Source organism: Manduca sexta, chromosome 18 (assembly GCF_014839805.1).
Source record: "Manduca sexta isolate Smith_Timp_Sample1 chromosome 18, JHU_Msex_v1.0, whole genome shotgun sequence".
In the NCBI taxonomy this organism is placed as follows: Eukaryota; Metazoa; Arthropoda; class Insecta; order Lepidoptera; family Sphingidae; genus Manduca; species Manduca sexta.
In genome coordinates, this window is record NC_051132.1 from 2,156,831 (window position 1) to 2,180,552 (window position 23,722).

General features: G+C 36.5%; 2 protein-coding genes across 4 annotated transcripts in view; both read right to left on the bottom strand.

The window, feature by feature from the left end:
• The window catches only part of LOC115447102 (facilitated trehalose transporter Tret1), a 41,874-nt gene that overhangs the window by 17,897 nt on the left and 255 nt on the right, over window positions 1–23,722 (bottom strand). The window contains exons 1-2 of one of the 3 annotated variants that reach the window (XM_037439988.1): window positions 18,145–18,281; window positions 2,925–3,124 (exon numbers count right to left, since the gene is read on the bottom strand). In XM_037439988.1, the coding sequence (XP_037295885.1) occupies window positions 2,925–3,039 (115 nt within the window). In that variant the 5' untranslated portion in view covers window positions 3,040–3,124; window positions 18,145–18,281. Of the gene's footprint in view, window positions 1–2,924; window positions 3,125–7,876; window positions 8,017–18,144; window positions 18,282–23,722 lie in introns of those variants that run through there. The other 2 variants (XM_030174034.2, XM_030174033.1) reach the window with 2 other exon arrangements.
• On the bottom strand, window positions 15,148–15,498 carry LOC119189634. The gene has a single exon (XM_037439898.1). The coding sequence runs from the start codon at window positions 15,496–15,498 to the stop codon at window positions 15,148–15,150; it is 351 nt and encodes a 116-aa protein (XP_037295795.1).

A 23,722-nucleotide genomic window follows, 5' to 3' on the forward strand; every position in this document is an offset into this window, starting at 1 on the left:
ATTTACGAATAAATTAAAAAAAAAAAAACAATTTTAGGACTATATTATATACTATTCCATTGTTGGACACGGGATTTCTCTAATATTACGCAGGATTCCTAGTATAATGCAATATAATTACAATAACCAGCAATGTTGGCGTGTACCTCAGTGGGTGCCATTTTTGGAACTCATATTTTTCATTTAAGAAAAGGAATGGGAATTAGGGAAGGCGTGTTGGGATTTCTGGATATGTCAATTCTCTCACTTACTATTCAAAAGCTATAGAAGTTCCGCTCTCAGCAATGAAATACTTAGTATTACAAGGGGTTTTACATCTCAAAAATTAATCAGTCGCAGCTCGGAGTCAGGTAGTTAGCCTGAGAAAACACGTAAAGCCGTTGTTCCTGCGCCTGATTTCTCTGCACTTATTTCGGATTGCCGTCTCATCGGACTATGAGAGCGAGGGATCAGAGAATGCACCTGTGTATTGCGCACACACTTGTGCACTATAATATCTCCTGTTGGCCGAAATTAGGCTGGGAGGGATTAATTCATTCAGTTTTACATGGCTGTTATTAAAATGTCTGGTTTTTGTGTAAAAGAATTATTACCTAGTTGTACCGGTCACTTCATGAACTGCCCAGATATGTTTAAAATGTATCAATACCACACTATAAATAATATCTTCAAAAAAATTGTTTATTATGAAAATGTAATTCATTTCATAGTAACTATGCAAATATATTCCAATAACTGTTAAAAATAGCGTGTCAAGCTTATAAATTCTCGACTACATATATGTACCGTATCAAAGTATTACGCATTTTCCGATGATACTCAGAAACAGCGCAGATTATTGTAATCTGCTTGGAGTATGGAATATTAACATTATTGTAGCGATAGATTGATAGCTTTTATTGCTACAACTAAGTTTTATTGTTATTGTGTGATAAAATATGGATAATGCCGTCCATCGCCTGCTCTTTTCAACGAATTTAACGCAAATACGTTGGTAAATAAAAGAAGGGTTAGTTCTTACAACTAGTTCCCTCTCTAACATAAACCCCTGAGAGATACATTGGCTATGTAGAGAAAGTATTTTAATGAATTCAAAATCAACGTTTAATTCCCATTTGTTCCTTCAAGATAGTCGGATGCACGTATAATATAAATCCTATTTGGTTCATCAGCCTGTCAAACCTTAGCTGACGATGAGTATAACTGTTATGAAAGAGATCTTTTGTTGAAATACCATCATTCTTTCTCAGACTTTTCTGTTCAAACAATTGCAGCGAAAATTGGTGACTAGGTAACGTGGTCCGACTTGCATTCTGCGTGATTTACGTCCTGTAGTTTGTTCCGGGAAAGCTCCGTATGAAGGTATTTTGAACTATAAAAGTTCGCAGGTCGGCATGGAGAGGACTCTTAGGGTTTCATTTTAACTATACCACGGTAGTTAAGGTTTAGATTTTGAATAAATGGTGGCGAAACAGCTTTGTTGCATTAAAAAAAACGTATGCTAAGATCGGCATGGCAGAGGCTCGCTCTTAGGCTTATTTCATTTTGGTTATACCACGGTAGTCAAGCAATAGATTCTGAATAAAGGGTGGCGGGACAGCTTCGTTGTATTCCAAAATAGAATTATTATGCTAATTTTAAATATTGATTAACATTTCTATATTAACGAATGGCCACGGTAGAGATATAAAAAGTCTATTTCATTACTTTGGGTGATAGCTTTTGGACCTATGCGGTATGATCAGTCATTCGGAGCAGTCAGCATAATGGGAATGAGTATTGGAAAACATACGCCCTTATGTTGTCTTTAGATGGGACGGATAATAACATATGATTATGGATAAAAACAGATTATTTACAATGGTTAAGTCTATATTAGATAATAAAAAAATAACACCGATATTTAGCTTAGTCGGTGACATAATACCTATTATTCATTTTTCAATCGATTCAATAATTTATTGGCGTCAAATTTTCGATTAGATAAATTGTACGTCATAAATAATATATATTTTTTATCTGTTTAAGTCTTGAAAGTGCAACATATGATTCCAGTCAGTAAGTCAGTTGGTAAAGCAACTTCTACACAATTGAATCGCCTGAGACACGATTTAGTTGCCATAATTATGATCAATTCGACACTTCTGATCTCACCAATATAATTTGCAGGATTATAATATCAACATAAATTCACATAGCTCACATATTGATATTGAATTCCACTGATAAAAACGTTTTAAAACGCAACAGGCGCAAATATATAAAATAATAACTCTACAGATAAAACTTAAGTCTGTTTATCGGGGTAATTATTTTAATCAAGCCCCCCTCCATAAGTATTCGTGCAAATCGCAATAATATACAATTCCACGACTTGCCTAAATGTACTTTATGAAGAAAATTCTTAAGATTTGTATCCACTGTCAGAAAAATTTCTAAACACATTAATGAGATTCGTAGACAGTAAACGGTCTTTCGCACTGTTACACTAACATTAATTGTAATTCAACGACCTGACGTTATTTTATGCATAAACAATTCGTCATTCCTATTAAAATTAACATTCTACCAGATTACCAGATTTAATCTATTATATATCTTTAAACATTGTAACCACAAAACGACGTAAACTTGAAGAAATAACACGTCCGCACACTTACAGATTATAATAAGATAATTTCCCGCGCAACTCCGGTCAATTATTGAGCATGTTTTGAAATCAAAACACAATTTTCTAAATATTGAAATATAACAAACCGGATTATTCATTCAAATATGGAACGCGTTCACATAATTTGTTTATGACACTGACCCTTGCACTATTTATTTTTAAATGCACATATAAACACTTTTTTTTGACGCAGATCACAAATTGTACAGCCGTATGTATTTAAAAAAATTAGCGGGTTTTTTTTCGTACGTACCAGCACCGGCGATGATGTATTGCCGCCACAGTTGTCCCTGCTCCATCCTGTACGGTTGCTGGTTGACTGACGCGCCGGTTGACACCGGGTCGTAAGCGTAACTTCTATCTGCCATACGTCACACGACGTCACCGGGTAGCGTCGACGACGTTGAGCGAAGACAGCACGGGGTAAATTTGGACAACGTTTATCTGTTGTATCTGTAACAAACAAGATTGAAATGTGCAGTGATTATATTTTTTGTAATTGACAATGTGGGAAAATATAAACAATAGAGATTTTTTATATCGGAATGAAACACAGTTGACTTCTTTTTTTAAATTGTTAATAGCGTTTGTTTTGCACAATGTAAAATTATAGAACTTAACATTGTGTACACTTAAAAAATCCTTCAAAAAGGCTGCTTCATCCAGATTTCATTATCTTTGAGTAGTCAGAAGAGTATTTCTTAGGTTTAATTACAGAGAGCAGCATAAAAATATCGCAAAGAATTTTTAATATTTAACGTTGCGTCATTTGGATAAAAAAACAACGGAAGAAACTTTTCTCGGTAAAATTTAGTTTAATCTCTTTGGAAGCACCTTATTTCTTCAATCGAGTGAACAATATTTTCTAAGTACTGAGGTTTTGAGTCTGTCTACCTTACTTCTTATAAGTATTATAACTACGGGAGTTTGTAGTTTGTTTGACAGTTTGTATGTTTATTAGAATTAAACGCAGAAAGAACTGATCGGATTTGGATGGAATTTGGCATAGGGGTTACTTTTTATCTTGGGAATTCGCTCCCATGAGAAATGTTGAAATTTTTAAATCTGATTATTAAAATAAATGGTGCTGTTCTTATACATTGTGTCATGGACTTTTGTAGCGGGAATGGCTTGTCATTTCGACATAATAATAATAATAATATCAGCCCTGTATTATATACTTGCCCACTGCTGAGCACGGGCCTCCTCTACTACTAAGAGGAATTAGGCCTTAGTCCACCACGCTGGCCTAGTGCGGGTTGGTAGACTTCACACACCTTCGAAATTCCTATAGAGAACTTCTCAGATGTGCAGGTTTCCTCACGATGTTTTCCTTCACCGTTAAAGCGAACGATAAATTCACAAAGAATACACACATGACTTTAGAAAAGTCAGAGGTGTGTGCCCTTGGGATTTGAACCTGCGGACATTCGTTTTGGCAGGCCGTTCCACACCCAACTAGGCTATCGCCGCTTAGCATTTCGACATATCGACATTCCAGACTCCGGGCTAATATTGAGCTGAAAAACTCACTTTGCCCGACCCGGGATTTGAATTAGGGATGTTAGATGGTCGTACTGCGCACGCGATGCAACTACGTCACTGAGACAGTCGGTTATCTATGCCAAAGTTTAGAGATTCCAATGATTCACAACAAAGATTGCCAACAATAACTGGATGCAGCTATGCCAAAATGTATCAATACATAAATTATCCAATAATAAGTTATTAATATTTAAGACGCAATTAATCCAAATGTGATACTTTACTGTTCAGCAAAACACGGCAACATCTATTTATCTGACATAAAAAAATATGTCCGAACCAATCCCTATATTTTTGTTTAAACATAAAAAAAATATTTGTAACAAATAACAATCCACAAATGTTGATTATAAGTTGGTACCTTATCGCATATCTCGGTCCAATTGGACATGAATTAGAATATTGTGCTAATTCAATATGACTGCGCAGTACGTACTCACATTATCAGATTAAATTTATAATATATTATATTATAATCTTTACATTTACTTTGCTGGTGGCATCGATATATAATATGTACCACGTACTAGATCTGGCGTTCCGTACACTCATTGTGTTCGACTCAACTGTACTGCAATCTGTACATCTGACTTTAGTATGATTTCAACATTGACAGTGTTTGGTTATGTACGGAGTGACACTAATAATATAAAAACTCAAGTCTAAGTGTAAATAAAATATACGTAATGGCTGGTAGTAGGTTATATCCGCCCGGATAGCGACCACCGTACACAGGGTGTTAAAACCGTCTACAGTGGCTTACGTAAGTATGTCGCGTTTCGGGATCAGCCTGTATACACAACAACAACCGGATATACATACATCTAGTTCCAACAGCGCGACATAATTGTGTCGACTGCCGAGGAGTAATCATCTCTCGTCAGTCGATATATCGAACTATGGTTACTACTAATTTGTGTATCCGTCCAGAATTCTTAAAGATGTATAATTAGCCTTTCTAATTGCAATGATGCTCTCACTAAAACAAACGGCTCTCAAAAAGAGTATATTGCGTGTTTAACAATTCGAGTGGTAACTTGTCAACTTAATTCACGGACATGGTATATCAGAATTTTGTTTTAATACGGATGGAAAACGAAAAGACAAATCTATATGTCCAAATTTACACATTCCCACTCACACACACCTTTTATTCCTGAAGGTGTATTTACAGGCGCAACCAGGGCACCCAGCTTTCGCCAAGTGTGTTGCGTCCCATGACGTGATAGAGAACGAGCCTATCGCCATATCTGGAACGACATCCAGACTGCGGGCTGATACTGAGCAGAAGAACCCAGGTATCACTTTGCCCGACCCGAGATTCGAACCCACGAATTCAGAGCACTGTCGTACCGCGCATGCAATACTAATACAACACCAAGGCAGTTCTATCAATAAAATAACTTTTTTTATATTACTTTCTAAGCCAACGGTATATGATACTCGTGCAGCCTCAAGCGAGAGAAATATTATTATCGATTATAATCGATTAATAATAATTCTCATCTCGTTCGTGAGAGCAAGGGCGCGCGACACAGACGCGCTTCACTATGGCTTCCTGTTTCCTTATTCCCGGTTGGCGCGAGCACGTAATTTAAACTCTTTCCTCCAAGGAAAGAACTGTCCAATCATATTTATAAAATGCAAAGTAAGTTTTGTATTTCTTTTCCATGCGTAAGACCTATTCAATTCCAATGGTGCCTCGGTGGGGTAGTTGTAAAATTGCGTAATCGGTGAGATAGCGGTCTGAGTTCCCGAATTGGAATCCCAGATTAGGCAAAGTGATTGGTTGTGAAGTGGCTGAGAACGGGCTTTCTCTAATACTGAGAGTGATTAGGCCTTAGTCCACCATGCTGGTCTAGTGCAGATCAATAGACTTCACACACCCTCAAAATTCCTACAGAAAACGTATGAATAGTAGGTATGTAGGTTTCCATACGACATTTACCTTTAGCTTTAAAGCAAGCAAATAATTCAAAAAGAATTCACACATCATTTTAGAAAAGTTAGAGGTGTGTGCCCTTGGTATATGAAACTGCGGACATTCGTCTCGGCAGTCCGTTCCACACCCAACTAGGTTATCGCCGCACAGTAATCTCACATTACCGAGATATTAATTCAATATATTTCGAAGATCACGTTAAGGCTGATATCAGACTTGGTGCTTGTCACGTCCGCTCGCGTACAGCCGTGACTTCTGAACCTCTTGTGGTTACTTACGTCGTCAAAATTGACATGAAAAGTTCCATAAAAATTGAGTATATTTCAAACAGTTTGAGTTATTTGCGTTTGTATGACAGATGGGTCAACTTGGATAAGAGATCATATTTGTAAATGGGTAAAAGACTAGCAGAATTGTGAGTCTTGAGTCTGCACATATAAGGAGTTTAAATGCTGAATACTTGCATATTACCAATATCTGAGCAACACTTTTTAAGTTTCTCTATGTTTCATATTTTTGAAACCATTTTTCTATCTACCCTTATTCCATGCTAGTGTTGGGTTGGTGCAAAACACTTTTTCATGTTAGTAGCAAAAATTATTGAGCAACGTAATTATTATGTAATTTTAAGTTCTGAGGGTAGCTACACTTTATGCGCAGGCGCAACGTTTAATGCAGGAACAATCTGATTGTTGTTAAATTACAATCATATTAAAAACTGTTTGTGTTAAAAAACCTACAAAGTATTTACTGTTTGGAGAATTAAACTCAGGATTTAGCGTCGCCCCATGTATGCTGTCATTGGACTAAGAGGGCATAAATGTTGATAATAAATGTGTTAATGAACAATTAAAATTATTTAATGTATTTTGATCTATATTGTAATATGCTCTTATATAATATTGCAAGTTTTGAATTTTATTGTGCAAGTAACTACAATTCGAATTTCTGATCTCCTGATATTTTTTGTGAGCAAATGTAAAGTTAAAAAATTGCTCGCAAATAAATATGTACCCACATCCGTATTCATAAAAAAGTAATATCTATATCTTATTTTAAACGACGTACGAAGCCTTTTGTAACGTGATTCTTTTCCTTTTTGGAAGTTCCTGTGCGGTAAAGTTTATTACCACCAGGCGACCAACTAGCTCGATTGCTTGGCTTTAGAAAAACAATTAATGCCTACCGCTAGATATATACCCAAACTAAAGGAAAAACAACCCGCGTTCTGAGCACGAGTCTCCTCTAGGTAGTACTGAGAGGGTTTAAGCTTTAGTTTACCACAGCAGCCTAATGCGGTTTGAAGACTTCACACCGTCGAAATTTCTACGTATTTAGACTTGACTTGTTCCTTCATCGATAAAGCAATAATTGGACATACCGCGCGCGTTAAAATCTATAAAATAGTTTCATTTTAATGACCATGGACGCTGGAAGGGGCGTGTTCGTGCGTTCCCGGAACAAATCTCAATAAAAATATCTGAATGACGATGGTAACTATCGACCATAAAGGTTTTATTATGGTTTAGCATATGCAAATACCCGAGCGAATTTTATTTCAAAAATGATATCATGGAGTACCTTTTTATGCAGATGCACCTCCCTAAAAGTAATTTTGGCGGTACCCATCTCAATGTCTGACATTCGCGTAAACATAAGAAATCATTACGGACAAAGGGTACTTACTAAAGATATAAATGAATTATTTTCAAAAGTACCTGAGAGTCCAGTAGCTACAGTTGCTTGAAAAGGATTAATTCTACGCCAGGCTGGATACGACAATAATGATAACGTAAGTGCAGCGACGCATAATATACTAAACTAACTAATGCTGTAAGCGTATTTATTATAAGTTATTATAGAAAATGTCTAAAGTTTGTTAGCAGAATCTTGGAGAATGAAGGAGTCAATTTGGGTAGTTAGTACCTTTGTCTATTTATGCTACTGGACTGAAAGGAAATTGAAAGTTTATTATAACACGTTGCAATGTTTCAGGGAGATAAGCTTCTTTTTATATTTGCACGACAAAGTAACTCCACTACACCTGGTGGTAAGTGGAGTGGGGTCCAATAGAATGTCAACTGACGAGAGATGATTACCCCTTGGCAGTTGACACAACTATGAAGGCCTATTGGATATACACAGGCTGATCCCGGACCGTGACACACTTACGTGGACGACTATGGCGCGTTTTATCACCTTGTGTACGGTGGTCGCTATTCGGGCGGATATAAAATATATTTTACAAACAGCAAATACACCGCAATATAGCGTATTTGCTGAAAACTTGAAATTCTGAGGGTTGCTGTTCTTTATGTGCAGGCGCAATTTGACGAACGATCAGCTTGTTTTGTTAAACTACACTTACACTAAAAGAAGTAAAACTTGTTTGTCTTTACGGGATAAAATCTGCTGACCCGATTTTGAAAATTCTTATAGGAGCTACTTTTTTGGATGCTGTAGGCTGATTGATTTATTTTAAGCGATTGGCAACGTGGGCAGCTAAGAAAAAGCGTTAAAAACGTTCAATATAACATTTGGGAACGGTTTCTTATACACACAATTCTAAAGAAATCCTTTAGCAAACTCGAGCTGACGAATGAGGTGTTATGGAACACAATTTGAAATTATCACTTTAAGGCCGTTGTCGTCCTCTTTAGACGTAAATTCCATACATTTAAAGGCAATTAATTCTGTCATAAATTGACTAATAACAGCGACATAATTACAATTTTATCTTCATTTAAATTTCCATCGAGCTACAAGGGCTGTTATCAGCGCAGAAGCTTTTGAGATATGCCGTTTATCTGGTAGAAAGCGAGGCTCTCACCACGAGTGGTACGATACCAATCATAGTAAACACTTCACTAAATGGATGGGAGTGGCTTTGCATATAGATTTCCTTCGCTTTTAGGCCGAATTAGAATTCATACTCGAATTTGGGTTTATTCTAGCTTATAATATCAGCCCTGTATTATATACTTGCCCACGGCTGAGCACGGGCCTCTTCTACTACTGAGAGGGATTAGGCCTTAGTCCTCCACGCTGGTCTAGTGCGGATTGGTAGACTATACACACCCTCAAAATTATTATTATTAATTATTATTGTAGCTTGTAGGGGTTTTGAATCGAAAGGTTCTGTATTTGACTCTTTGGCGTGCTGACGCATGGATTTGTCTGCCAGAAATTGATCAGGTTTAGTTTCTTTAGAGGAAATCAGCAACAGCCTGGCATTCAATCGTAATAGCTGACAAACACCTTACACTAAATAAATTTGAAACAATGTGTTGCGCAGATCCGACAATATAACGAGATAGAGTCAGATGAGAAAAGATATCGCCCACCATCAAATGAAGTTGCCGTTCGAAGCTAAAAGCTTTTGAAAATGATTGAAATTAAATTCAATCATTTATTTTGAATCTAACTGATTACTTAGATTCAGTAAGTTTTTACTCTACCATCAGTTCCGGAAGCCCTTACCACCAGAAAAGAACGCAAAAGAAACTAGTGATGCTTTTATCAAAATCAGTTTAAAGTTGTAAAGTAGAGAGCAAAATTGTTGATCAATTAAGTAGTAACGATTTATGGAGGATAACTATTTGCTGATTTATATACTTAAAAAGAACTCTTACAGCTTATCATAATATATAATATTAAATGATAATACTTATATAACTGCCTTACTCATGTTAGAATATTCCAATCAGATATAAAGAAACCAATTGATATCTAATCAGATTTTTTTGCGAAGTTGACTGTGTAACCTTGTCCCATTTCAGAGATCACAAGTTACATAAATCGTAAAGCCAGTATATCGTTTCTGACAATATGACCTCTGGGGGTCCACGGGACACTTGATGGGGGTCTACGTTGGCGTGACCAAAAAATAGGGGTTTACAATTCGTAAGCGAAGGTCCAAGAAAATTTATCTGGTTATGATAGTAGAACCAAAATATTGGACTGACTGCACCTATCAATTTAGGCGGAAAATATTGATAGAGGTAGTAAGGTACGGTGACCCTAACATAACTGTTCATTCGTCTCCCGCGATGTGGTGGATAAAGCACTATCTTCACGGAATTAAAAATATAATTTCCACCGGAACCAGCAAAATTTTGAAAGTTGTCTATGACGAAAAAAGTTCGGGAATCTGGTCTACAGCATCAATGGCCCGGCTCAACTTTTACCATTTGCATAGGAAACAAATATAAAATCCCAACTTGCTTTATTTTGTGTAGTGAAATTTCGGAAGATCTCCACCCCAATTACTAATATTGTTCCTTTCTTTAAATTGCGACCACGATGTTTCTGGTTTCGTAAGTGTTTGATGCAGATAATTTATCATCAAATAATCTTGATCGTATCAAAGCCTCAATAAAAATTAATATTTCAGAGACTATCTATAAAATATTAAAAGTATACGGATGGATTAAAACTGTGAATTATCTTAAGAATAAGTAATCTTAAGATAAGAAGCGGTTAAGGAGATTATTTGATTCTGTTGGTTTTTGGTGGGAGGTCTCTCATATGTGAGAGTCCGTCTGGGTAGCTACCACCGCAATGTCTATCTCTGCCGCCAAGCAGCAGGATATAGTCACTGTTGTGTTCCGGTTTGCAGAACGTTGTAGCTAGTGTTACTACTGGACATAATATGACTTAAAATCTCATGTCTCAGGATGGCGAGTACACAGGAATACCAAACAATGCTTTGTATTTTATTGAATAGTGTTCACATTCTTCATGGTCGTATTGTTTACCATTAGGTGAATGACAAGCTCGTCTCATCATTCAAAGCAATCAAAAAAAGCTATGTATGTCATGCCTGTAGGGGTAGGTAGGGCGAAAATGCACCCACTCTTTGTTATGTGCATCTCATGTGCCGGGGCAAGTTTATCGCCGTAATGTTTATCTGGTAGAAATTCTAATTTCAGGCAAATTAAGTCCGGTTATTCGAATAAAAATCACAATATATTTTGATTTATATTTAAGACTAGATTAAATTATTGATTAATTACGTATTTAGTAAAGATAATTATTATTATCATCACATCTGGGAACAAGGATTATTAAGGTCAGATTACTCCACACACGCTGTTGTCAGCTGTAGAGTTGCAATCATTATAGCATCAATTTTTGTAAATTTAGAATTAGCATAGTAGAAACTAAGTATGGTTTTTAATTCTTTCCCAACCGAATTTTCGCTAAGGCAGCCAATTAATCGGGTACATTGGATTTGGACCAATTCCTACATTTTTTTTATCGCTTTGGCTGCCGAGACGAGCTTGCCGTTCGCCTGGTGGTAAGTGATACAAGCGCCCACAAACAGTAAAAACACCTTGAATTACGAAGTATTGTTTGGTATTCCACTGCGCTCGCCATGCTAAGACATGAGATGTTAAGTCTTATTATGTACAGTAAATACACTGGCTACAATGTCCTTCAAACCGGAACACAACAGTGACTAAACCCTGCTGCTTGGCGGCAGAAATAGATGTTGCGGTGTTACCCACCCAGACGGACTCTCACATATGAGAGACCTACCACCAGGAAAAATAATACATAATTATTTTTATTAGATTATCAAAGAGATAAAATCCTACTCCAAACCATCAATCATACTTTATCTGTACTTACCTCCAAGCTTCTATAGCAACATTAAAATTCATTGCAAGACTAGATTACAAGTATAGTTATATGTATAGTACAGTATCATATAGTACATTATTATAATATCAGGAATATTGTGAGTGGACACGTGATCTCGCTAGAACAGCAACCGATGCAATTTAGAAAACTTGTTAATTTGGTTTGCAAATGGAGATATGCCATCATTCTCAACTTGTGAGCTTCAACCGTATTGTTCAAGAAATGTGTATAAATCTGATTTGTTGATTTTATAATGACTATAATTTTATTAACCGGTTCTATAAACAGTGGTTAAAAAATTCGGGTTAGATAGACAAGATTCGCCCTAGCTGTTTGGGCGGGGATGTAAAAGAATTTAGGATATGTTATATATATTTGGAGAGGCAAATCTATGCCGTTGACACTTAAGTCTACACCAGTTATACACAACCTGCTCGCCAGGTGGCGCGCCGAGCTTTTGCAAGTAGTCAACCTGTCTTCAAAAATTTCACTTATACTAAAAAATATTTTTGCCAAGATCATTTGAGCTGCATGCTAATATAACAATAATATCAGTTCTGTATTATATACTCTCCCATTCCTGGGCAGTGGGTACAAGCCTCTTGTAAGTAGTTATAATGCAAACACGGAACGACATCGCTCTGTAGGCCCAAGTTCGAATGCCGGAACGAACAAAATTATATTTGGTTTCTTCGTTTAGTATCAGTACCGAGTCTGGAAGTCGGGCCCCATGTGGCAATAAGCTAGCTCTCTGACACATAATGAGATAGAACGCACTTGTCGAAAAGTGCGTGTCCTTTTTGCACCTATACCTACCCTTTCGGGGTTTAACGCGTGGTGAATGTTTGTTTATATTGGCATATATACAATCCTGGTGCTTAAGTGACCCATGGGTATTTGTATGAGAACGAAAATTCCTGATGCTTAGTTCATTTGTCTTGGCGGTGTCAAACCCGCGGCCTTTCAGTTCCCAACCGGCTTATACCACTGCGTCACCGAGGATTCTGATAATAATTAACTTAATACGAATAAGATACGTCCGTAAAATGATAACAAAAACGATTAATATATTATAATTTTATCGTATTTTTTTATCTTATTATTTAATTGCCTATCGTTTTTTACTTACAATCTTTTAATGAAGATTAATATGTTTACGATGATATTGATATTTGTTTATTAATTATTAAATATTTTTGCAATTTTTGGCACTTTAATTGAAGGGCAGCTTTGATAGCCGTAAAACTACGAGTACAAAAATCTATTTACATAAAGGATTTGTCTGTAGACGGAAAAGGATCCCAATACCTCAATATATTGTATTAACTTCTGCCCTCACTTACGCTTGGCGAAAGTGTTCATGGAATATAGTGAAGCCTTCATTCTATAGATAGCATTTAGGGATATAGTAGCTTTTTTTTTCGTAAAATATAATTGAAATCGATGCAGTTGTTACAAAAATTGGAGCGTTCTAACATACAAAAACATATTCAGCGTATACCTTACATAATATATTATAATTATTTAGAAAATGAGGATCTTTTCGCATCCCTTAAAATCTTCCATATAGCTCTTAAAAATATTATTTAAAATTCATCACAATTTGTTTAGCGCTTAATTTGGCAATAAACATAGTATCTCAGACGGCACAGTTACGGGTCCGCTTTACAAGTTTTCAATATATGTATAAGTGCTTCGACATTGTTTATTCCAATTACTTAGAGATGCACCAAAATGAACATTTGTTTACCATTCGACCGTTATTCTGCTATAAGTCGCCTTTGGCGCACCGAAATGGTATACAAATAAAGTTTGCACCATCAGAGTGCCTAGAGCGAATCTGTTTATCAATGTGATCCCTTTATTAATTCTTTGTATGGAAAACACACAGCGCCATCTGTCGTCAATAATTTGAAGCTGTCTTCATCTATATCTATCTATCTATACTTATAATAAATCTGTAGAGAGGTCAATTCTGTACATGAAATATATTTCCAAAATAACTATCAGGGGGTGATTAGGGATCGATACTGATGCCAAAAATGCAATTAGTAAAATTTTTGTCTGTCTGTCTGTCTGTCTGTCTGTCTGTATAACCGTTATAGAAACAAAAACTACTCGACGGATTTTAACGAAACTTGGTACAATTATTTGTCATACTCCTGTGCTGGTTATAGTATACTTTTCATCACGCTACAATTAATAGGAGCAGAGCAGTGAAGGGAAATGTTGGGAAAACGGGCGCAGTTACTCCATTTGTTAATCTTCCGTCGCGTGTGCAACCTTAATGGTTACAGCTACGCAGAAATCATGTATGACGGAAATGTTCTCCTTAAAATTATGTAAAATATATCCCACGACAGCATATGTCTATCTTTTATGGTTGACTCACAATAACACGTGTAACTCCCGATAGCTTAGCAGTTCGAAGCATTCTTATTATATTTGTCTACTCTTACGTTTATAACACTCTCAGTCATCCCAAATTAAAAAAGTTAACATTATTAAATATTTTCATAAAAAAGAATCATAGAAATCGGTATAGAAACACCAAAGTTATACATGAAATACACTAATAATAAGCCATTACGTGTGAATACTGAATCATGCTATAAGATTCCTTCGATTTCACCAGGATCCCATCATCAGACCCTGACCGGACAATCGGACCACCTGCATACCACCATACATTAAAAAACACCCCGACAAAGTGAGCACCCCCTCCATTTTTGAAGTCCGAAATCCACGCGGGCGAAGCTGCGAGCGGAAGCTAGTACTCGTAATAAATGTACAAAAGCCAGAGTGAAGGTATAGGCGAGATGACAAAAACTCCTTAAATAAATATAAAAAAAAAACTGACTGACTCGGTGACGTAGTAATTTTGTGTAAACGGTACGTCACCACTCTGAGATCCTTTTTTTTTTATTTTTTTTTTCGCGGGGAAATCACTTTAAGATCCCGCATTAGTCCAAGGAACCAAGGCGGGTATGTCGGGGTTGCCAGCACGCTATGCACGTCGGCGTACCAACTAAAACCCCGCGGTATCCTTCATCGACGTATTAGAGGCGGCCCCGGGGTACCATAAGGCATTACCTCAGATCTCTACCGGAACAACCTCTGCGGTGTACTGCGCAAACAGTCCGTCGGTACATTGAACCCGGCTAGTGTTTACAACAGCGGCGAGGATTAGCGCACTAATTCATCCCATTTCGGGACCGACTTACAGGCTCGAATGTATGTCCAATGCCCTGATGGGATCCCCATTAGTCGCCTTGTACGACAGGCAGGGATTAACCGTGGCGATATTCTTTCGGGCCCTTGTCCACTGGGCTGTGGCGCCGGGTCAGATGTCATCACCTCGGCGCCTCCTTCTGCTTAATTGGCGGCGGACGGGATCCGTTCGCTCTCGATCTCGCTTAGCGCTCTCCTTCTGCGACATGACACGCTCGCAGAAGGAGACCATCGCCTTCCATGATCTCCTACTGTCAACCATGGTGGCAACCAAAGTCGGCAGCGAGAGGTCTCCCCCGACGACTAAGCAGAGAGCACTGCGTTCTTCATCCCAGGCTGGACATTCTGCAAGTGTGTGCTGAACCGTATCCTCGCGACAGTTACCACAATGATGGCACACGGCAGTCTCTTCCTTCCCAATCCGACACAGATATGAACCAAAACAGCCGTGATCAGATAGCATCTGTGTCAGGCGGAATGTAGGTGTACCGTGACGCCTATCCATCCACTGGGCGAGGACAGGGTGCACTGCAGCAACGGTTCGCGTTCCTGCGCTTGGGCTCTCCAGCCTGGCTATCCATTCCTCCACGGCCAGCTTGCGAAGCGAGGCTAAGTAGGCCTCAATCTCTTTTGGAGCTGATCTCTCTCCCTGAGAAAAGATCTCTTCCCGCCAGTGAAAGGGCCACTCTGAGATCCTGGGTACAAGAGTAATGCTTACCTACCTACCTACCTACCTACCTACCTACCTTACCTACCTTATTTATCTCTGCACCACCCTTAGGTTGACTGGGAGAGAATGCCTTTGGCATTAAGTCCGCCGATATACATGTATGTATATGAAGTGTAAATAAATAAATAAATAAATAATGCTGAGTTGTCTCCTCAATAACAGCCCGGAGTCCGAAACTTTTGTCCCATATGGCGATAGACTCGCCCCTTATCATATAACTGAACACACAGGCGAAATATGAGTGCCCTAGTTGTACCTCTGCCTACCCCTTTCGAGATAAAAGTATGTACATAATAAAACATTCGCACTTTGCCCCTTTGGCCCCCTGTCTTGAAAATATCGCAAATGAAGAAAGTCACTAGAAATTCATATCCCTATATAAATCATAATGTTAATTTATCAATAGATCGTAAATTGTAATTATTCGTATCGGATTATATTCATATTGACAGATCATAAATAAGTAATGAGGCAAAAGGTTTTACCTGAAATATTAACTCTGCGTGGAATTCTGTCGCGTGGAATTATTACTTTGACTTATTTTAGTAATCCCAACACATAAATTATTTTATAGCCTTTAGATTTACTGAAGAATTAAGTCACACATAGTGAAAATTTCACCAAAATGACTGTTTAAGTGATGCGCCTACAAATTAATATAACTCTGGTGGTAGGATATATTTTATATCTGTATAGCGACCACCGTACACAAGGTGTTAACTCTCGCCATAGTGGTCCACGTATTTCGCGTTCCGGGGTTCAGTCCATATATATTCGGTTCTAATAAACCGGCATAATTGTGTCGACTGTCGCGAGGTAATCACATCTCGTCATTCGACATTATACTGTTTCCCACTCCATTGGCATTGGGGTCATTTTATCATCCGAGCTTACATGCCGAGCATAGAATGAAAAGTTAATCAGGCTGGCCGGCATAACGGTGCCGATCTTCTGAGAATTGTTTTATGCCTTGCCCATAAATATTGTTTTTGAGTTTCACTTCACGTAACATCAGGTGGTATGAAGGCACTTTTCCTTGCCTTCGATAAAAAAATAATATCTCATTAATAAATGCTCTACCAATTAATATAATATGGCCTCTAAATTATCAAGGACTGTGTAAAAATATTATAGTCTTCAATACATCTTACTCGGGTTACCAGTTTTATAGATTGCAAAATAAATTATTATCTGTTACCAAAATTCTTATTTAACCCGCCAGGCACGCGAGCAAAGGTTCAAGAAAAAACTCTATCGAATAAAAACGTCAAAATATGTAGGTAAGGTCAATTATCAGCTTAAGGCGATACCTCAAGGTCCATTTTCATACATTTTGTTTCACCTTTAATCTGGGTAACTAAACAAGTATTGGCAAGTAAAGAATTTAAATTCACGTCTAGTTAGTGATTAGTTCTCGCAGTTGAAAGAAAAACGTAAAAATAATTAATAATCATGGATATTTCTGCCTTTAAAATTTCGTCATATTAAATTGGGTAACTAAACAATACTTGTTTAGTTACCCAGATTAAAGGTGAAACAAAATGTATGAAAATGGACCTTGAGGTATCGCCTTAAACATTTTTTATGCGGGCATGACAAAGTTATCACACTGCATCTAGCAGTAAGGAGACCACTCCACTTACCATCCGATGAAGCGCGGTAACTTCTGAAACCTAAGGTCCAGATAGACTCGACTTATTAGATGATTATCCTACGCCAGTCACAATTATATACACAGGCTGATCCTGGAATGCGACATATTTACGCGGGCCAGTATGGCAGATTTTTATTCCTACGAATTGAATAAAAGTGCGAAAGCTCTTTATTATCTTGATATTCAGTTTTGTTTAGCTATAGTACATTTTTATTTACAATTCATTAACACCTTTGGTTTATTTTATAGCGCTGTGACATTGGTTACGCCTTTCGACAACTATGATATAAATCTGATATAGGTACCTATAAAATTATAAGGAATGGTATATATGCTGCTGGTAGTATGTTAATTGCATCCACCCGGGTAACGACTACCGTACAAGGTATAAACCCACCGTAGAAATCCTAGGTATCAGGGATCAGGCTGTTTCAAACAAGCCAGAATAATTGTGTCGACACTCTATCGAGACCACACCCCCGTTTGCTTACTATCAGGTGCAGAGAAGTCGCTTTACTGTACACATATCAAAAAAATCTGCGACACCACCAAAAATTACCGTACTGCATAACAGTACAAGGTAGTACTGAAGGACAAACATGAAATTGCTTGGAATTTTGAACCATAACTTTTCCCTACTTATTTTCCTATTAACATCTTTAATATAGGTACTAATCTCTTAACACATTGCACCTCATTAACAGCTATTATATTTTAATCTGTACCTTTATCACAATCACAACACTGGCTGCTTCTTTTTTAACCGACTTCAAAAAAAGGAGGTTCTCAATTTACTGTATTTTTTTTATCAAATCACACCACTAAACTTGTTTAACACAAAAAAATCGACGTGTTTCTATGTTCAGCACTGAATGAATGATGATTCAGTTATCAACGGACATATCGCTTGCAGTCCTCGATAAATGGAACAAGCTATATTTTTGATTAGGGGCTCGAAGTGTAAACATGAGTGACGTGGATCGCCTTGTTAAATCCGCAAGTAAAAGTTAAATCGCTATAGGTCGGACGGTCACCTTTTCGGAAGCGGTATATCTCATTGAAGTTTATATTCTGTATTTATCGGGTCCAGGGTTTTTGTTTTCATTTTTACATCCATCCCATGGTTGTTTGGAAGACATTTCCTAAAGCGATAAGGCCGCCTTTTGTACATGCGCCTTTTGTTTCTCCTTTGTTATTTGTATTATTTTTTCTGTTTCGTACAATGAAGAGTATAAATAAAAATAAATAAGGATGGTCAGTTTGTTAATGATAAAAAAATAATTATAGCGCAACATTAATTGTACAATTTGTTACTAACTGTAGTATTGCATGCAATTATGTTCATCAAATAATACTAATTCAATTTGATATTCAGCGTACATAACATAGTCTTCTCAATATTGTGTAAAATACACATAAACATACTATTTTAGTGTCATACAATAAACGTCTTTAAGTCCTACATAATACAGACTAGAAAATATATTTAAAGTTTCCACACTTGTTCGTCTCGACGGAGGGCTCAAATCCGCCCTCCTTCACAGTAAAGCTAAAACATTGCGCCACGAAGACTGGTTAGTTATTTCAAAGCGCGAGAATATGACACCATTATTGATTGCATTGTATTGTATATGCAATATGCATACTTTAATAATATAAATGCAATGATAATGCCCGTATCACGTCAGTGTGGAATATTAATATGAATATTGGAGTTCCGCTTAACACATTAGTAATTAAACTGTAGTGCCACGCAGTTAAAATTTTTCTTGCCTCCGAAAGCAGGCGAACGGCCTATTTAAGGGTAAATAATCACTGACGCCCATGACCATCGGCAATACCAGGGGCACAACCACGCTGTCTACCGTGACACAAAGTTGCTGCCTAGCTTTGCTGGTGGTAGGATATATATTATATCCGCCCGGATAGCGACCACCGTACACAAGGTGTCAAAACCCGCCATAGTGGCCCACGTAAGTCTGTTGCGTTCCGGGATCAGCTTGTGTATCCCGTTCCAACAGGCCGGCATAATTGTGTCGACTGCCGAGGGGTAATCTTCTCTCGTCAGTCGACATTCTATAGGACCCCACTCTTATTATCAGGACCAGTAGGTTCATTTTGCCGTTCCCATATAAAAATGATCATACACGTACACACTATTGTATGTAATCGATGTATCATTAAAACTAATGACTAAACAATTTCAATTACTAAAAAATCCTCAACCAAAAATGTTTTAAAATAAAGAGCCGAGTTTTTATCAGAACGTTAACCTGTCCTTGCATGTACCCTCTAAATGTTCCTACATTTAGTTTCCTTAATTTGTCATTATCCCGCAACGAAATTAATCAAACAGAAAGATAGGGAGGAGTTGGAAACATCAATAGGGGACCGGACAAATTTTCAGAAGGTGTTTTAAATTGATCATTGTGGATATAAATAGCCAAGAAAAATAGTATTTTGCACATATAAAGCTTAAAAAGTACATAAAACCATGCCTAAATGTTAAATAGCTATAATTCCCGCGCAAACGCTACATTATGTCATTTCGTCTCGTGTGACGTCATACGTGGATAAAGCAACTTGACAAGTCTTGTCATTTGAACAGTCATTCAATAATGCCAGATTAGGATTATTTACCCTAGATTTAGGGTAAAACTGAATCAGCAGGGTATTTTTTTTATGGTAATTTTTGGGGTCATTCTACGAGTTAAGGTATTAAAGCTATTGTTTCACGGTATTGTAATAAATATTGAGCTTAGAGAAAGATGTTTCCTACAAAAATTGTAGGCCATGAAACAATTATAATTTTTTATTCAATATAATTTTCGTGTACAGCTAGTTGTTCCTAATAAAATGAGATAATTAAATTAATAATTATTGAAGTAGAAGTGAAGAAAGAAGTAGCGTCTGCGTAGATAAGGATATAGAAAAAAAAAGTACCGAATTATTTATGATTGGTTTAAGGGTAAAATTTTAAATTTCAAATAATCCTGGGGTAAAGAGAAATTATGATCTGGCAACACTGCATACACCGTGTTAATCTCAGGCAATCTCAGGTTACTGTGTAACAACCAGAATTCTATATAAATAAATATTCTATTCCATATCATGTGGCAGCTAAAACATAAATAAATACATCTCATAACCATAACCTCCCTGGGTGTACAAATGATTTAATTAATTGAAATATTCATCGATTTATTTTAAACCGAAACACTATTTTTTATTTACTTTCATCAAAGTGATCCTCACAGAACTAAATCGGTGAGTCTGCAGACATTCCGTCGTAGGTTTGTCTTGCTAACTGCAACCACTTTATTCGTATATCTGCTTTTCGTGGTACATCAATAAATAATTTGTTTGGTAAAGATATAGAAGTATTATTACATTCAGGTACGACGCACCAACGATATTTTTTGCGGTCCATTATGATTAACGATTAAACAATCTGTAAACGTTAAGCTGGAAGATAGTAACAACGTCCGTATAAATTAATATTAATTATTAGAGCAGTTCTGTGTCAAAAAACACCTTTAAAGCATTAAAATAACACAACGCGGTGTGACATCCAGATGACGTCTGTTTGTTTACATTTTACCCACGTGTGACGTCATGCGCCGTGATTGGTGTATCATTTGCCGTAAAGAATAGACTAAAAATATTATAATTATTATATTTTATTTATTGATTTAAAAATACAAATCACAACTCTTTTACAAAAACAAATATGAGATAATATTTTTAATATTACAAACTTTACTTTAAACTGAATTTCAGATTTTTTGGTAATACCTGTCCGGTCCCCTATTGTTCACTTCCCTCCATAGCAAAGCGGGAGACAAAATAATTAACTAAGGAGACGTTTTAACCTCAAGGACAGGGACGTTTACAACTAGAGTTTAGACTATTCATTTGTCAAAATCGGTTCAGCAGGAACAACGCTAGCGTGGAACATAAAATGGACACATAGGATTTTAAAATCATTACCCTTCTTTGCTTCGCCGTAGTCGGGTTTAGCATGGTTACATGCATTCAAAGACATTAACTAAATATTTGGAGACATTCAGTGTGAGCTTCTATTTACCGCATTAGAGATGAAAGTCGAAGAAGTACATTATATTAAAAGTATTTACTAGATAATCTTGTAGAGAGCACCTTCGAAGAGGTTACAATGTCTTTCTAGTTTCGTCACTCAGAAGCAGTGCCCGAGCACCGATTTGTTTGGTTAGAAGGATATTTAAAAAAATACTGGATATTAAACTTAACAACTCATAGCTAAGAATGGAAATCGCTGTGGAATTTACACTACACCATAGTAAAATAATTGAATGTACTGCAGTTCTTTGTAATAAAAGCACACACTCACAACATTATGAATTTATCTCCGAACGGGTATGTAGAGGCGCAACTAAAGCATCCACTTTTCGCCAAGTGTGTTCCGTCCCATGATGTGATAGGGGGCGAGCTTATCGCCATATCGGGCTCAAATTCCAGACTCCGACTTGATACTGAGCAGAAAAACCTAAATACCACTTTGTTCGATCCGGGATTCGAATCCAGGACCTCAGCGCGCTATGGTACCGCGCATGCAGAACAACTACGCCACCGAGACAGCAGTCAACTAATAAAAACACTGAATTCAAAGCTCTGGATGGCGTTGTACCTATTTATATGCAGCATCAGGCAAACGACCGGCTCGTCCCGACATTCAGACACAATAAAAATAGTAACACAAGTATTTAACATTACGCGGTCAATGAAACATTGACTTATGTTATATATATTTGCAATTGTATGAATGAATTTGCATTTATTAAATTTGTTTTTGTATTTGTACCTTCAATATTTATTTATTTTTAATTAACTTTGAATTCTCGTAAGATAAAATATAGGCCTTATACTTAAGCAATTAGATATACAAAAATACATTATACAGTCAACACTCTATATTATAGTTACTTCACCTAAGTTAGAAACATAAATAAATATAACTTTTCCTTTATCAAACCAAATTACGTACTTATAGCTCCGAATTTAAGGTTGATAAAAAAGGATCTACCTGATTTGTATATTTGCAAAATTTTCCTCTTATGGCCACACAGATATAAAGAATCGTTGGTTTAAATCAAGTTTATTTTATTCCAAATGACACGCCTTACAAAAACTTATTTAGAACTATGCCGGCAGGATATGCACTCGTGACCTTATGCAAGGACTCTCTTATCTATAAATCCTTCTGTCTGTATGTATATTAAGTACATTGATGTTCTCGAGTAAATTTTAATTATAATTAATTTATTATTGAAAAGATTGAAAAATAATGCTTGAGTCATCCTAAAAGACAGTTTCTGCTCTAGAATGTTTCGGTTGGCAGTTTTATAAAATATTGGGCTATTACTATTGTCATAATTATTGCTTTTCCTCCAACAACGAGAAGGTATGTAGAATATAGAGCGTCAAACCCCAGACTCCTCTACGTTTAACCGTGCAAGCTAATAACGGGTTGCATTTGCTAAACTAACCTAACCTAACTCTTATTAAAAAAAAACAGATGGGTCTACGGGTCTATGTATCCTGCGCGATATAAGTCATAGCAACGCCTTAAAGGAAAAGCGATGTTTTGATGAGACGATTGGTAAATAAAGGAAAAACATTATTAGTATTCTTTTCGCGACATTGTATTTTTTCCTTATGATTGGCAACATTTACAATTACTATTTGATTTATTTGTTTACTTCGTGAAGAATAAAATGAGTCGATAACATAAATATTCAAAGATAAATATTGACCATAATTGCTTAGTTGTATGTAAGTCTCTTCCTAGTTATGAGGGTAATGTACTTTCTGAAGTTTACTTAGTACATAGTCAGTTAATTTATGCTTGTTTATAGTTAATAAAATTCCTTATTACGCTATTTAGAAATTGGTTAGTGTAGAAATAATGATCACAGTTACAATAAAACATTGTATGCATTTGAAGTCAGTTTGATTAGTAATGTGTGTTGAATCATAAATTAATCATATTCTTTATGTTATGTTCATTTTATAAACAATATAGAACCGGGATAGTAATATCATTAGATTGATTATTATTAACATGTTCGGTAAACTTATTAAAAATAAAAATAATTAACACCTATTACCTAGGTTTAGGTCTTAGATCATAGTCAAGTATATTAATATTAAATTTGAGATAGGTATTTCAAAATACATGTAATATGAAAACAATAGAAATGGAATTCGTTAAAAATATTACATAGTTTAAAATATTGAAGGTGCCTATAATTTCTGGGTATCTAT